This window comes from Centropristis striata, chromosome 18, assembly GCF_030273125.1.
Source record: "Centropristis striata isolate RG_2023a ecotype Rhode Island chromosome 18, C.striata_1.0, whole genome shotgun sequence".
In the NCBI taxonomy this organism is placed as follows: domain Eukaryota; kingdom Metazoa; phylum Chordata; class Actinopteri; order Perciformes; family Serranidae; genus Centropristis; species Centropristis striata.
In genome coordinates this window covers 33,320,596-33,337,208 of record NC_081534.1, presented here as the reverse complement: position 1 = coordinate 33,337,208, position 16,613 = coordinate 33,320,596, and the positions used below count along the sequence as shown (strand labels likewise).

The window sequence follows — 16,613 nt, the reverse complement described above, 5'->3', positions numbered from 1 at the left end:
CTCTGCCTCTGCTGATTTGGCCAGTATGTTTATAGCAAGGGCAAAAAAAGCTGACTGAAGTATAAGGTCTCTGACCTCCCCTAGGACATGGTGGTGATCTGGGGCAGCTACAAAAAAGCTTCTGGTTTATGGAGCCGTAAGCATTGGTCAGGTCAAACCAAAGCACAGATAGATTTCTTCTCTCTTACAGTGCTTCGTGGACCAGCTGGTGACTACACCTGTATGTTCAAGGAACCCAGGTACTTGAGGAATCCCACCCATCTGCACTGCTGTATGGAGGTACTGGTTCTTTAAGAGATATTCAATCAGGCTTCAGGCAACAATGCTTAAGAACACCTTTCCCTTCACACTGAGCAGCAAAAAGGTTCTCAACTGCTCAATGTTTGGTGCTGGTGGCCTCACCAGGATTTGGCAGGCACCCAGGTTCTTTTCTCTCTGTTTCCACATGTGTGTTGTGGAGATACATGTAAACATCTTCCTTGGGTAACAAAAGCTGGCCACTATGATTTTGGACAAGTGGCTGACTGGAGAACCCAAAGGATCCACTATGAAGGCTGCCTGCTCGCTGGTCCTCTCTTTCCGAGGTGCCTGTGAAAATCTAACCTTCAGAGAGTTTTAAGTTTTTCTTAGAACACAGCGTAGCTGGCTAATCTTTGCTGATCTTTGGTTCTTAACTGAAGGGGTGCTTCCCTATTGTTTTTTCTCCAATCCAAACCTCAAAAATTAACAAACTGACAAGATTGAAAGTTTACAAAGAAAAAACACAACACAACAAACCAGACAGTTGGTGAGAGAGAAAAACAAATTGGACACTGGTTATGAGGAAATATGGCTCATACATGTTTCCTCTTGAGAGTTGACTGAACCTAAAAGCAAAGTGTAATATAAGGGTCCCATACGTTCAGATTCTTACCTTTGCTCAGCTGAGTGGTGTCCATCTCTGAAGTCAATAGGTTTAAACATAGACCGGTCACTCTTCATGGACACACAGCTGGGTTCAGGAGAGTCCGGTCTCTGCTTATGGATCCTGAGAGAAAGTTTAAAGTCTCAATAAAATTATCTGTAAATAATCTAATTGCCATTGTAGTGGAGCGGCTAAGTGATATAATCTTTCAGTTTATGATACAAGCGTGAAAATTGGCATGAACACTCTCCATGGGTCACTTGACAAGAAAATTGTCCGAGACATTTAAAATTTTAAGATGGCGGCCATTTTTCAAGATGGCCGACATCTAAGTGGAGCAGTTAAGTGATGTAATGGTTTATTTGGTGATACAAGCATACAAATTGGCATGACCAGTCTCTGTTGGTCACTTGACAAGAAAATTGTCCGAGACATTTGAAATTGTAAGATGGCGGCCATTTTTCAAGATGGCCGACACCTTAGTGGAGCAATTGAATGATATAATCGTTTATTTGGTGCTACAAGCAAAAAAATTGGCATGAGCAGTCTCCATGGGTCACTTAACAAGAAAATTGTCCGAGACATTTGAAATTGTAAGATGGCGGCCATTTTTCAAGATGGCTGACACCATAGTGGCGCAATTAAATTATATAATGGTCTATTGGTGGTACAAGCATAAAAATTGGCATGAGCAGTATCTGTGGGTCACTTCACAATAACCCACCCACAGTTACTTGAAATTCCAAGATTTCGGCCATTTTTCAAGATGGCCGACACCTTAGTGGAGCAATTGAATGATATAATCGTTTATTTGGTGCTACAAGCAAAAAAATTGGCATGAGCAGTCTCCATGGGTCACTTAACAAGAAAATTGTCCGAGACATTTGAAATTGTAAGATGGCGGCCATTTTTCAAGATGGCCGACACCATAGTGGCGCAATTAAATTATATAATGGTCTATTGGTGGTACAAGCATAAAAATTGGCATGAGCAGTATCTGTGGGTCACTTCACAATAACCCACCCACAGTTACTTGAAATTCCAAGATTTCGGCCATTTTTCAAGATGGCTGACACCTTAGTGGAGCAGTTAAGTGATACAATGGTTTATTGGGTGATATACGCATAAAAACTGGCATGAGCAGTATCTGTGGGTCACTTGACAATAAGCCAGCAACAGCTACTTGAAATTTCAAGGCGGCAATTTTTTTTTTCAGGATGACTGCCGCCTGCCATGTGGACCTTTAAATTATGAATTTTCTCATAGAAATGTATTGGGTTCCTCAAGAGAGGTTGTTTGACTGTGCTTTGTCTGACTCCTTGCCCACGACCTGCCCAGTTTGGTAAAACCTGACAGGAGTTCCCTCCCACCGGCGTAGCTCTCCGGGTTCACCGAGGTACACAGGCTCCCTTACAATGAGGGCTTTTTAAAATACTTTTTTAAATGACTTTTTTTATAACTTACCATTACTACTGCCATTAAACATGCCAAATAAATACTAAGGGGTGGGGAAACAAAGTTGTGGTGCTGAACGGACAGTGCTCCAAAATAATAATTGAGCAATGGTTAATACTAAATGGCAATAATGACAGATCCAGAGGCAACAGCAGCTCTGGCTGACACGGAACCATGACAAACAGTATCTGAAACTATACTAGGGAACTAAACTGAAAATGTGAAAGCATTGTTACAAAGTGAAAACTGAACATGTCACAGTAATAGGCTGGTGACAAAATAGAACATAATGCGCCGATGTGGCGAGGGGAAGCCGAGCCATAGGCCTACACTTGAAAACACAAAGGACAACAAGGAATAACACTGGCAAAAGAAACAAGCAAATAAGTTCTAGCAGGGGCAACTGAGTCCATATCTGTAGCACTTACACTTTCCAGTACAAGCCTTGGTGCACCCACATTTTGTCAACTCCCAACAACTCTCCGCAATAGGTGGAAGTGGAGTCCAGAAGACTTTCTACTCCTTGTCCTGTTTAACCCATCCCCAGTCGGACGGGCTCGGCATTTGTGGATGTCTCTCTTCAATGCCTGTCCCCACACATATCCAGCCTCATAAGAAGTCTGGGATCTTCTTGACCTCTTGACATGGATATCTTTGTTATCTTTAGTGTCTTTAGCAGCAGTAGATGCCTTTTTTGTGCCCTTTCCAGCTGTGTGTTGTTGAACATAAGTTTACAGCTTGAATGATATTTTGCTCTGTTTCTTGTCAATGTGCTTTCTATGCCATCACCTTCATCTAGTCGGGTTGGACTACGTAAGATAGGCAGAGCATTTATTTTATGAAATAATGGAACATTTCTTGCAATGGTATCATAACCAGTATGATCTTGGTGTCCTGCTGTTTGTTTTCTCAACTGTTATGATGGCTTCTGCAATGTCTGCAGCAAATTCAAAGGCAGAGGCCGAGGGTCTAGCCTTTTACCACCTTTTAATAAGCACGTTGATGTATGGGATACAACTATCTTGCCTAAGTTCATGCCTTAACCCTACACTTAGTCCAATCGTTCATCCAATGACATTTTTACCCTGTACAATCTGTACACCACCCAGTTAACTAAAACTACTCAGAGAGTTGTCGTCTCTTCTTTGACTAACTTTACAATTGGCTGACATTGAACCCCACTCTGAGTTTAACAGCAGTCATATATCACCAGTGTGCCCTGGTAGTGCAGATACTCACTCGTGTCTAATCTGTCCATGATCAACAAATCAACACAACTGTATTACGATGTGTTAAAACTTGTTTTCCAGAATAATCTAAAACCCAATACATTTCTATGAGAAAATTGATCTTTTGAGGATCCAGGGGGCGGCCATCTTGAAAATAGAAATTTCAAGTGGCTGGGAGTGTTTTTTTGTCAACCCAAGTAACTGTGGGTGACTTATTGTCAAGTGACCCATGGAGACTGCTCATGCCAATTTTTATGCTTGTATCACCAAATAAACCATTATATAATTTAATTGCTCCACTAAGGTGTCGGCCATCTTGAAAAACGGCCGCTATCTTTGAATTTCAAGTAACTGTGAGTGGGTTATGGTCAAGTGACCCACAGATACTGCTCATGCCAATTTGTATGCTTGTATCACCAAATAAACCATTATTTCACTTAACTGCTCCATTAAGGTGTCGGCCATCTTGAAAAATGGCCGCCATCTTGGAAATTCAAATAACTGTGGGTGGGTCATTGTCAAGTGACCAACAGAGACTGCTCATGCCAATTTGTATGCTTGTATCACCAAATAAACTATTATATCACTTAACTGCTCCATTAAGGTGTCGGCCACCTTGAAAAATGGCCGCCATTTTGGAAATTCAAATAACTGTGGGTGGGTCATTGTCAAGTGACCAACGGAGACTGCTCATGCCAATTTTTATGCTTGTATTACCAAATAAACCATTATATCACTTAACTGCTCCACTTAGGTGTCGGCCATCTTGAAAAATGGCTGCCATCTTAAAATTTCAAATGTCTCGGACAATTTTCTTGTTAAGTGACCCATGGAGAATGTTCATGCCAATTTTCACGCTTGTATCATAAACTGAAAGATTCTGGCAAAAATGAGCACTTAGCTGCTCCACTATTGCGTTTCAGCCACTTAGCTCCCTAGAGAACCCAAAGGATCCACTATGAAGGCTGCCTGCTCGCTGGTCCTCTCTTTCCGAGGTGCCTGTGAGAATCTGAACTTCAGAGACTGTTAAGTTTTTCTTATAACACAGCGTAGCTGGCTAATCTATGCTACCCTTTGGTTCTTAACTGAGGGATCCTTCCCTATTGTTTTTTCTCCAACCCAAACATCTCTGGTCTCTGTCTGCATCCTCTTTGGCTGAACTGTCCAAGGGACTGTGCTTACATCCTCAAACTGCCGTCATTCTTCCATCTAGCTGGATCGAGGCCATTTAACCCGTTGCTGTTCTGATGGATTACTTGGGCGTGAAGCTTCAGGTGCAGGAGGTTACAGGCTCTGTGGAGTTCTTCCAGGCCTGAGCAATGGTTGTTACCAGTAGGTCTTTCTATGTGGGGATCTCACCCCCCACACAATTTAAAATGTACTGAACAAAAATTGTAAAATTAAAGTTAAAAACACATTGTGCCACTTCCCCCTGATGGATTTAAAAGGAGAACCCCGAAAACTATGTCATCCTGCATAAACCCAAAGAAACACCTCATGGGAACCCAAAAATTAATTCATTGACAAGATTGAAAGTCTACAAAGAAAAAGGGTACCATGAGTTTAGATTCTTACCTTTGCTTGGCTGAATGGTGTCCATCTCTGAAGTCATTAGGTATAAACATAGACCGGTCACTCTTCATGGACACACAGCTGGGTTCAGGAGAGTCCGGTCTCTGCTTATGGATCCTGAGAGAAAGTTTAAAGTCTCAATAAAATTAGCTGCAAATAATCTAATGCTATAATTGTGTCTTAAACCTATGGGGTTTCACCTGATAACAAGTAAAACATTCATTTGACAACTGTGGAACTTTATCTGCTATATAAAGCCATGAGATATTTAAAAAGGACTAAAGACAAAATCTGAAGAGAAACTGCATGGTGCCATTTTATTTAGACAGACCTAATTTTTGCTGACCACCACCCCACTGTTTGTTCAGGATTTCTTTGCAATGTTGTGAAACAGGGAAAAGCTTTGACTCATTTTATAAAACTGTAAAATTGCATTTCTATAGGAAACACTTGAAAAAACCAAGAACATTTGTTGCGAAATGGTGAGTCACCCAAATGTTTCACTCAAACTTCCATTTTAATTTTGGGAAACTGCAATTTTATTAAATAGGAACACTCCTTTCCTCCCTTCCATGTTACTTCTGGTCCATCTGGTAGGTTTGTTGTGGTCACTGTCCACCTATATAACACAACTATTTTAAGCTAATGTTAAATCCGTAACTGTGATGATGAGCATTTCCTTTCAAAAGTGTTTCATACCTTCCTGATTTACGTACTCATGTCCTAATCATGGGTTGGTGACTGTAACTGTGCCTTTGACCTCAAACTAGAAAGGTCATCAAATAAAAACCCAATCACTGACAATATCTGCTAAATTAATTAAATGTTTCCTTAATACCCATACAATCACTCACCACCTTTCAAACATTTGATGCAATAAAATATGTCCAGAACACTTTGTTGGAAACTTTAAAATCCCACCTTTGTGGCCAAATAATTGCCTACACGCAGCTATGGAGGGCGAGCAGAGCTCATCTTTTGCATAACTGATACGATCTTTCAGGTAAGCGTAACTAAAAACCATGAGCCAAAGTAGCTGGTGAAAAAAAACGTTAATGTCAAGCCATGCTCACCTTGGAACTGCAGACTGCTGCACATTTCTGAGCTCAGGAGGTTCACACAACAACCGGACATCCTCGATGGACTTCCTGCAGTGTGCAGGGACTCCCTCCTCTCCGTCCTCACACTGATCCATAGCAGAGTCCTCACCTTCACACAAACACAACATGCTCAGTCATTACAACAAGCTGCACATCACAGGACACACTGTCATACTGCATTCTACCACCAGACGACATTAAACTAAATAATAATTCAAAAGACCACAACAATTTATAGTTATATGTGTAAAAACAAAGGACATGGAAATACTTCCATTCTGCTTTTACAGGGTTGACATGTTATTGTTAATGTTTTTAAATGAAAAGCATCTTTGTATCGTCATTTTCTTGGACACTTGCTACGGTCGTATCATATTTAATCTTATTTTATTGACTTTATCTTGATAGGACTTTTGGACTTTAATCAGTCTTGGATGATTTTATGCTTGAATTGTTTGAGTTGAAATGTATGATTTACAGAATGTCTGAAGTCTGTCTGATTAAATATAAACTGAAGACACGATGTGATAAAGACACTCGGTTCTTCCAGTTGTTCCAGAAAAAGTTTACTTTGGTCAAACGCAGTGATTCACATTTTGTTAAATATTGTAACATTAATGATAATTCATATTCATCTATAATAAAGATGATAAACATTGTTTGTCCCAAACTCTTTTTAAGTTGCTGCAGCTCTAAATGACTAAATATCATAAATACAGAATTATTTCCAGAACATTGTTGTTGAAAATGCTCTGAGAACTTTTCCTGTATCATATTTAATTACATTTTATTACCTGCTGATATCTAACCACCCCACCTGTAAATACTTCAAGAACTTCAAGCACTTAATGAGTGACAATAAAATGTTTGTCAGTTTGCAGTGACCCTTGATACTGCAACACAACTCCAACAATAAAACTAGAAAATTTCCTCTGGGGAAATTCTGAAAGGGCCACGGGGGCTACTGCCAGTGTGTGTACACTATGATGACATTATTCAGAGAATTATAACAATTAATACTAGTAATGTTATAATACTATATAATATACAAGGAGCACACCTACAACGAGCATTCCTTTTCAATTATTTATTTTTACAGCAACCTATGACCTTTAACCTCAAAATGTGTGTGTGTGTGTGTGTGTGTGTGTGTGTGTGTGTGTGTGTGTGTGTGTGTGTGTGGTCCAATCAGTAGTGTGAGCAGAGCCACAATAGATGGTGAACCATGTGTATCTGGAGGAGCGTGCGCGCTTATGTGCGCATTTGTGTGTGTGTGTGTGTGTGTGTGTGTACAAAAATCATATAAAGTTATCTGTGTGTGTGTGTGTGTGTGTGTGTGTGTGTTTTTGTGTGCTAACGCGCATGTGTGTGTATCTGTAACTGTAATCACATCAAAGATCAAAGGCAATCAGATCAAAGCAATCAACAGAATTAACTGCCACCAACTGCCAATGTCCGTAACAGAGGTGGACAGACTGGAATTTCTGGCCTCGAACAGAAAGCATTTTTGGCAAAACCATAATACCTATCATTGATCCGACTTCACTTTGAGCGTCCTGGGTTCTTCCTGAACGTCTACATATGTTTTCTTTTTAAGAAAAATGAAAAAAATAGCTTTGTTAGAGCGATCTAAAAAAAAATTTACATCTCCCTTTTTCATAAATCTTCCTGCGTTTTTAATATGGGAGCCAATGAGGCTGTTGGTGGTGTTGGTGGCGCATCTGTGCGTTCTACGCCCAAACTATAACTCTGACAGCTTAACCAGAGGATTGTGAGGGAGAAGACTAATTTTCCTACGTTTCTATGTATAAATTATTTCTGTAGGGTGGAATTTGCGGCCTGGAGCGCAGTTTTCAAATTAATTTTTTGACAGTTTCTTCTCTCCCTCTACACTCTGGTGATGATGTCACACACTGTGACACGAACATTCCGTGCAATACACACCCATTATAATCTCAGAATTTCTCCAAAAATTATCATGGTCATTGAACAGGGATTGATAAAAAACGATATGACCTATCGAAACGTGGATTAATACACCAATACACAAGACTTGTGTCTACTGTTTAAAGTTTAAATGGAGTCTCTAGCTGAAATTATGCCGGAGAAGTAGACGTTTAAATATCTCCAATTATTGTGTCTTTTTCGCTCATTTTTTTTCGGACGTCCCATTTACTTCAATGCAAAATTTTGAGCAGTTTTTCGTGACTTCATTACACGAAACAATACTTATTTAGATTAGACAGAAAAACTAGCCACCAAAAAATTATGTTAAAAAGAAAATGTAATTATTGAAATAATTATATTCAGTTTGAAGGGAGGGGTCTGTTTTTGTACCACATAAAAGTTGTACTGTTGACTTTTTCCCATTTTTATCCAAGAAAGTGTCAAAACAGAACATTTAAAACAATTAACATTTGGAAAGCAAAGGAAATACTTTTATCTGTTAAAATTTTTTATGCTGATTGAGTTGATCTATCTGGATGGCATCATGTTTCTCTCAAATCATATTAGCTGTTCAAATCAGTAATAATAAAACCTAATTGTACAGGGTTGACAAGTTATTGTTAATGTATTTAAATGAAAAGCATCTTTGTATTGTGAGTCTGTCATTTTCTTGGACACTTGCTACGGTCGTATCATATTTAATCTTATTTTATCGACTTTATCTTGATAGGACTTTTGGACTTTAATCAGTCTTGGATGATGAGGACGCCAGTGGAAAGTTTTCATGATTTTATGGTTGAGTTGTTTGAGTTGAAATGTATGATTGATAGAATGTCTGAAGTCTGTCTGATTAAATATAAAATGAAGACACAATGTAATAAAGATACTCAGTTGTTCCAGAAAAAATTTACTTCGGTCAAACGAAGTGATTCACATTTTGTGATATATTGTAACATTAATGATAATTCATATTCATCTATAATAAAGATGATAAACATTGTTTGTCCCAAACTGTTTTTAAGTTGCTGCAGCTCTAAATGACTAAATATCATAAATACAGAATTATTTCCAACACATTGTTGTTGAAAATGCTCTGAGAACTTTTCCTGTATGATATTTAATTACATTATATTACCTGCTGATATCTAACCACCCCACCTGTAAATAACTTTAGACTCTGAACTTCAAGCACTTAATGAGTGACAGTAAAATGTGCGGAGTGGGTAAGCAGGAGGGGTCTTCACATTTATAACATACTAAATATTTATATATATATATATATATATATATAACACCAGTGGTTCCTGAGCTCTTACACAGTGTTTGGGCCATTGTTACGTTTCACAAATCCAGTTCAACCAAACAAAACAGACAAAATTCCACTTCAAACTTCTCTCATAGTTACCTTGAGGTGTTCCTGAGATTCACCAGAATGGGACGGGTGGACGGACACGCCTAAAAACAAAATACTTCACTTTAATAATGAACATTTAATAAAACTGACATGCATATTTTATGATTTCATTTAACAAATGTGTTAAAAGCAATGCTACTGTACTGTAACTCTTTAACACCCAGTTTAATTTGTATAATTTGCTGAATATTTGAGCAATAAGTTGCAGATGGAGATTATTTTTAAAAGATCATGTTTTGATGCATGAATGACACGTTCGTATGCATTAACTGTTTTATGTTCAGTTAATGCTGCTGTAGCACGAGTGAAACAATTACATGAACATTCACGCTGACGTACATTATTGTCTCTTTTACTGCGATTGATAAAAACAGTCCTGTAATACAGTAGTTCTCAACCTTTTTGAGTCGCGACCCCCAATTTAACATGCATGTTGTCTGCGACACGCACAGTTCAGATCACCAAAAAAAAGAAGAAAAAAAGACACAAATTGACCACAAAATGATAAAAAAAGACACAAAATGACCAAAAAAGACACAAAATGACCAAAAAGACACAAATTGTCCCAAAAAAGACACAAATTGACCAAAAAAATGAACAAAATTACCCAAAAAATAAACAAAATGACAATAAAAAGACACAAAATGGCAAAAAAAGACACAAAATGACCAAAAAAGACACAAATTGACCACAAAATGACCAGAAAAGACACAAAATGACCAAAAAAAGACGTTAAGTGACCAAAGAGACTAAAACACATTAACACATGAACACTTTAACACAGTGGAGACAGAGCTGACTTCCAAAATGATTTGGCGACCCCCAGAAATCATCTCGCGACCCCAAATGGGGCCCCAACCCCCAGGTTGAGAATAGCTGCTGTAATAAATCAAACCTTGGTGGAACTTTAGATAATTGTCGATGGCAGGAACATTTTATTGTATTTCTAATATTTCTTCTCCTCTATAAATGTATGTAAATGCTGCAGACAAAATATTAACACATAACTGCGACACCAGCACAAAGTCGAGGCTAAATATGAAAAAAACAAAAAATAATTCAGTCAAAACTTAAACATCACACAAGTGTTTTTTCTGATCACGTACACTGTAATAAATTATTCTGTAGTCATTTCATTTTACTTAATATATGTGATAAAATGTATTAAATATAAATGCGTCCTTGATTTTGAGGCAGTTGTTTAAGTAACTTTAATATAAAAATGTTTGAGATAGAATCTACTTATTTTGATCACCTTAAATATAATCTTTATGTGTATGTAATTCTAAATCAAGAGAATTTTGAATGAATCCAACACAATAGAATTAGTCCGTTTTTAAATGACAGGCACTTCCTGTTAAGTTGTTATTAACTCAACTTGTAACGTAGTTAGATTTAATTAATAATATTGCGTGCAATCTGTTGCCTCAATGTTATTGAGTAGCTATTGTTTATCTCTTTTTACAGTGTAGTGTGATTTACAATACCAACAAAACCAGCAAAGCTAAATGATCTTGTATCCACTTTTAACAAAGCAACATCAGCACCATCTCTACTGTTATCAGATCAGTTTAACTCACGCTGACACAAACAGGATGAAAACGTTTGGTTACTTTACCTTCTGATGGTGAAAATAATCTGCATCACGCTGACGAGGGAAGGTGAAATGAATTCAAACCAACCAGAGAAAGAACAAACATGTAACTGACAGCAGGAACTCTCTGAACTCATCTCCAGACTAAAGTGTTCTTTAAGGAAATATGATGACAGAGCAGCTCTGAACTTTGGAGTGAACTCAAGTTAAACATTAACAGTATCAAACATTATCACAAAGGTCTCATGATATGGTTTATACTCAGTGACTTATTACTAATAAAACAATAAAAAGTGGCAGAAAGATATTTGAGGAAAGTGTGATTGTGTGCAGTGTTCTACAGCAGCTATTCTCAACCTTGGGGTCGGGACCCCAATTGGGGTCTTGAGATGATTTCTGGGGGTCGCCAAATCATTTTGTTAGTCAGCTCTGTCTCCACTGTGTTAAAGTGTTCATGTGTTTTAGTCTTTTTTGTAACTTAACATATTTTTTTGTTCATTTTATGTGTATTTTGGTCATTTTGTGTCCTTTTTTGATCATTTTGTGTCTTTTTTTTTGCCATTTTGTGTCTTTTTTTGCCATTTTGTGTCTTTTTTTGTGCCTTTTTTTGGTCAATTTGTGTCTTTTTTTGGACAATTTGTGTCTTTTTGGTCATTTTGTGTCTTTTTTGGTCATTGTGTGTCTTTTTTGGTCATTTTGTGTCTTTTTTGATCATTTTGTGTCTTTTTTTTTAGCCATTTTGTGTCTTTTTTTGGTCATTTTGTTAATTTTTTGGGTAATTTTGTGCCTTTTTTGGACAATTTGTGTCTTTTTGGTCAATTTGTGTCTTTTTTTGGTCATTTTTTGTCTTTTCTGGTCATTTTGTGTCTTTTTTGATCATTTTGTGGTCAATTTGTGTCTTTTTTGGTCATTTTGTTTCTTTTTTGGGTGATCTGAACTGTGCGTGTGAGATTGTGTTCAGTGAGCGGGGGTCGCGGACAACATGCATGTTAAATTGGGGGTCACGACTCAAAAAGGTTGAGAACTACTGTTCTACAAGAACAGTATATGGGGTCTATACACACAGACACACACACACACACAGACACACACACACACACACACACACACACAGACACACACACAGACTCACACCTATACACAGACACACACAGACACACACCTATACACAGACACACACAGACACACACACACACACACACACACAGACACACACACAGACACAGAGACAGACACACACACACACACACGCACACACACAGACACACACACACACACGCACACACACAGACACACACACACACACACACACACACACTCCCCTGCCCTACAACTCCAGGTAGCGCCCAGGATCATGAAATAGGACAAACTGGGTGATAAATAAAAATGGGATAAAAATTTCGTAAACAGTGACGTGTTTCAGAGTGAGTGAAATCAGGTGATGTAGTTTGACTATCTGTCCACTAAATGGTGGTGACTAAAGAAAGATGTAAAGGACAAACAGTCTCACCAATGAGACACAGTTTGAGTCATTTTCCTTTCACAAGTGTCCTGAATTTCATAATTTAAAAATTAAGTTTTCTCCACATATTGAAAGTATAGAAGTATTGTCTCCTGTCCTCTCCTCTCTGCTCAGTGAGAATTTGTCACTTCACCGTTGGTCTCAGCAGAATCAGTCACAGTGTCTCTGGGGAGCAGAATTTTTTTTTTTTTTAACTTAAACTTTTGTAACCCATTATTTAGAAACATGACAGTATATTAGAGAGGAGGGAACGTTTATTTATATTTACTTATTTATTGAAGATAATTTAGAAACATTAAAAAAACTGGAGGGAAAGTTTATTTCTTTATTTTGATTTTCAGAATGGATGAAACTTATTCATGTCTTTATTATTATTATTATTAATAATAATAATCTAATTCATTTAGAAAAATGAAGGTACATTAAAAAAATGTTTAAATAAAGCATTAAAACTGGAGGGAAAGTTTATTCATTTAAGAGTAAAAAATAAAGGGAAAAAACAAATAAGTTATTAAATAAAACTGAAATAGATGTTTGTGACCGGATGTGTAAAAAAACTGACAAAACATTATTTACTATTATATATTTCTTTATTGATGATTTGATTTGCATGTTTTAAATGAGGCAATATACATTAATTTGGTGCAAAACAGACCCAAACTCCTGTATCTAAAAATGACATGTCCAACTCAAAGTTTTGCCTCAGTTTCTTCACAAGAGTTCACCAGCAGGTCAGACATCTCAAACACACAGTTTTAACATTCAGTGTCTTAAAAACTGAAAAAGATTCATAAAAACAAATGTTCAACACAGTTTCTACACAACAAATTCAGGAGATCGTTTCAACATTTTCCTGGACAATAAAATGTCTGATATTAAAGGAACAATCAGTGAATTATATATGAGCCACAGTGAAGCCATGTCCAACATTTAAACCACAGGACAGGAAGTCGTCTCTGTCTTACAGACGACACAGAGACACTGAGGAACCAGGGGACGAGAACCCAAACCCAGGATAAAGAGGTTCAGTGAATGTGGTGTTGACGGTGTGGAGGTGGATCAGAGAGTCAGAGGAGACTCTGTAGAAGGACAGAGAGCCAGCAGGACAGTCCACATACACTGCTACTCTACCAGAGGAGGAGGAGGAGGAGGAGGAGGAGGAGGAGAGGACTGTTCTAATGTTATTGTGCCTGACAGAGTAACCATCATCAGAGCACCTCAGACTCCAGGACTGATCATTCCATCCAAACCAACAGTCCTTACTGTATCCTTTCCTGCTGATTCCTCTGTAACTCACTGCTACAGTTACCTCTCCTCTCCACTCGACCTCCCAGTAACAGCGACCAGTCAGACCATCTCTACACAGCAGCTGTTCCCAGTAGTCAAATCTCTCTGGATGATCAGGATATGACTGATACTCTCCAGCATGTGTCACCTTCTTGTTGTTCTCAGACAGTTTGAGTCTTCTGTTTACTGTGTTTGTGTCCAGTGTGAGTTGACAGAAATCTGATGGAGAGGAAAAGACACAACACAGCAGCAGTTTATCATCAGACACATCTGAAGGGTTTATTCTGTCTTTGTGTCCTGATGTTGTTCATTTCTATAAAGTTTAATGATGACACATGTTGTCAGTCATGTTTTAATTAATAAATCTCACACTTACACTTCCTCAGACCAGGTGTTAACCACCTCTCTCCACCATGGTCCACCCTGGAGGAAGAAACACAGTCACAATGATTTTCTATCCAACATGAGTCCTAACTGCTGTTCAACATGAAGCAGAGCTCCTCAGTTTGTCAGTGTGACAGAGAAACAGGCTGAAACTCTTCTGAGTCAACTGTCTGCATGATTTCTGAGAGAAAAGACAAGAAGAAGAAGAAGAAGATTTGATTTTTAAACAGCACTTTATTTACAATTGGCACTTATCAAAACAAACAGTTACTTATTCAAAGAATCAGTTTAAAAATGAAGCAAATTCACCTCATCAGGTGTCACAAAATGGCTGCTGGTTGGAAGCTCTGTGCTGATCAGCTCTAACAATCTCCTGAATATCATGGGAATCATTTAACATCTGAGAGATTAGTTACGTTTCTTAACTTCACAAAGAAATCTTAAGCCAGTTTGCAGGGTTATCTTTTGGTATTTTTGAAAATGTTGGTATTTTTCATGACATGTGCTCTGCAGTCAACATCACTGGATTACCTGGAACCTCAAAGTCTTCTGTTTCTACTGAACTTAACCTTTTCTAAGAACGTCTATTGATGAAGAGAAACATGGCAACTAAGAAGTTATCAGAAGATATGGAAGAAGTTAACAAGTCCCTTAACTTTATGTCAGAGGAGCTGAGCAAGGTGGGTAAACAACAGGTGGGCCTACTGGATTTAATTGATGAAGTCAGACAACTGAAGGCTGTGATAAAAGAAAAAGACATGAAGATAGAGGAGCTGGGAAGAAGAGTAGAAGACCTGGAACAGTACACAGGAATGGAAGATTTGGTGATATCTGGGCTGGAGATAAACCACTACTCCTACGCACGGATCACAGCAGGAGACAAGGAGCGGGAGGACGCACCAAGAGGTGAAAAACTTCTACTTGAGCAGCAAGTCATTAAATTCTTCAATGATAAAGACATTCCCTTGGACAGTAAAAATATAGCAGCATGTCACACTATCCTACAAAAACAAAACAAGAGGCCAACTATCATAACCAAATTTGTGAACAGAAAACATAAAATGGAGGTGCTAAAGCTGGGAAAGAAACTGAAGGGAACAGGAGTTTATGTTAACGAGCATCTCACAAAGAGAAATGCTGAAATCGCACGGCAGGCAAGACTCCTGAAGAAGGAAAAGCGCATTCAAGACACCTGGACAAGGAACTGCAAGGTATTCATTAGACTCAATGGTAGACCAGAACAGGCCAAAGTCATTGCTGTCAGAGATATCAAGGACCTCGAGAGATATAAATGATAAATTAATGGAGAAATGTTATTCTTTTTGTGTTTACTGTGTGATGTGATCAATATGATACATGTAGGAAACAATACTTGGGCATGACAATGTGTGAACACACAAAGTTAAAATCTTTTGATTTTCAAGATCATAGGTTTTATGAGTTAGAAAATGGCATTGATCCAGAAATCCATTTCTATTAGAATGTTAATATGACCTGTGAATATTATTATGAGGAAGAGTTAAAAACTGTGATCCACTTTAACAGCAGGAGTCTTCATAGTAATTTTTCCAAAATTAAAGACTATCTTAACCAGTTCGAAGAAAAGTTTACTGTTGTAGCAACATCAGAGCCGTGGTTGAGTAATGATAAAGAGCTGGAAGATGGACTAGAGGGATATGAAATGTTTTGGCAAAACAGAGTGAACAGAAGGGGAGGGGGGGTTGCTATATTTGTAGCTTTGGGTTTCAAATGTAAAGTTATTAACAATATGTCAGCTGCAATTGATAATCTGATGGAATGTTTGACCATTGAAATTCAGGTGGAAAGAGAAAAAAAATATGTTAATTAGCTGCATTTATCGCACACCAGGGTCCTGCATTGATCATTTTAACACAAAGATTTTGGAAATACTTGAAAAACAAAAAGGGAGGATGACTTTTGTTTGTGGTGACTTTAACATTGATTTACTAAAGTCAAATGATCATAAGAAAACTGCTGAATTTATTGATGCTATGTTCAGTTTTGGTTTATATCCGTTGATCTCAAAGCCCAGCAGGATAACTAAGGACAGTGCTACTTTGATTGATAATATTTTTATAAGCATGATTGATGGGAAGATAAATAGTGGACTGTTAGTGACAGATATAGTGACAGTCTTTGCAATTCTTGAAAAGAACAATAAGATTATTTTTTCTGAAAAAATTC

At 37.8% G+C, this 16,613-nt stretch overlaps 2 protein-coding genes across 2 annotated transcripts in view; both read right to left on the bottom strand.

The window, feature by feature from the left end:
• The window catches only part of LOC131990750 (NACHT, LRR and PYD domains-containing protein 6-like), a 28,793-nt gene extending 19,254 nt beyond the window's left edge, over positions 1-9,539 (bottom strand). The window contains exons 1-4 of the mRNA XM_059355865.1: positions 9,524-9,539; positions 6,234-6,369; positions 5,164-5,277; positions 914-1,027 (exon numbers count right to left, since the gene is read on the bottom strand). Coding sequence (XP_059211848.1) covers positions 914-1,027; positions 5,164-5,277; positions 6,234-6,369; positions 9,524-9,539 — 380 coding nt within the window. The remainder of the gene's footprint in view (positions 1-913; positions 1,028-5,163; positions 5,278-6,233; positions 6,370-9,523) is intronic.
• Positions 9,540-13,322: 3,783 nt separating this feature from the next.
• The window catches only part of LOC131990706 (NLR family CARD domain-containing protein 3-like), a 33,765-nt gene continuing 30,474 nt past the window's right edge, over positions 13,323-16,613 (bottom strand). The window contains exons 8-9 of the mRNA XM_059355822.1: positions 14,401-14,447; positions 13,323-14,243 (exon numbers count right to left, since the gene is read on the bottom strand). Of these exons, the coding sequence (XP_059211805.1) occupies positions 13,699-14,243; positions 14,401-14,447 (592 nt within the window). The 3' untranslated portion in view covers positions 13,323-13,698. The remainder of the gene's footprint in view (positions 14,244-14,400; positions 14,448-16,613) is intronic.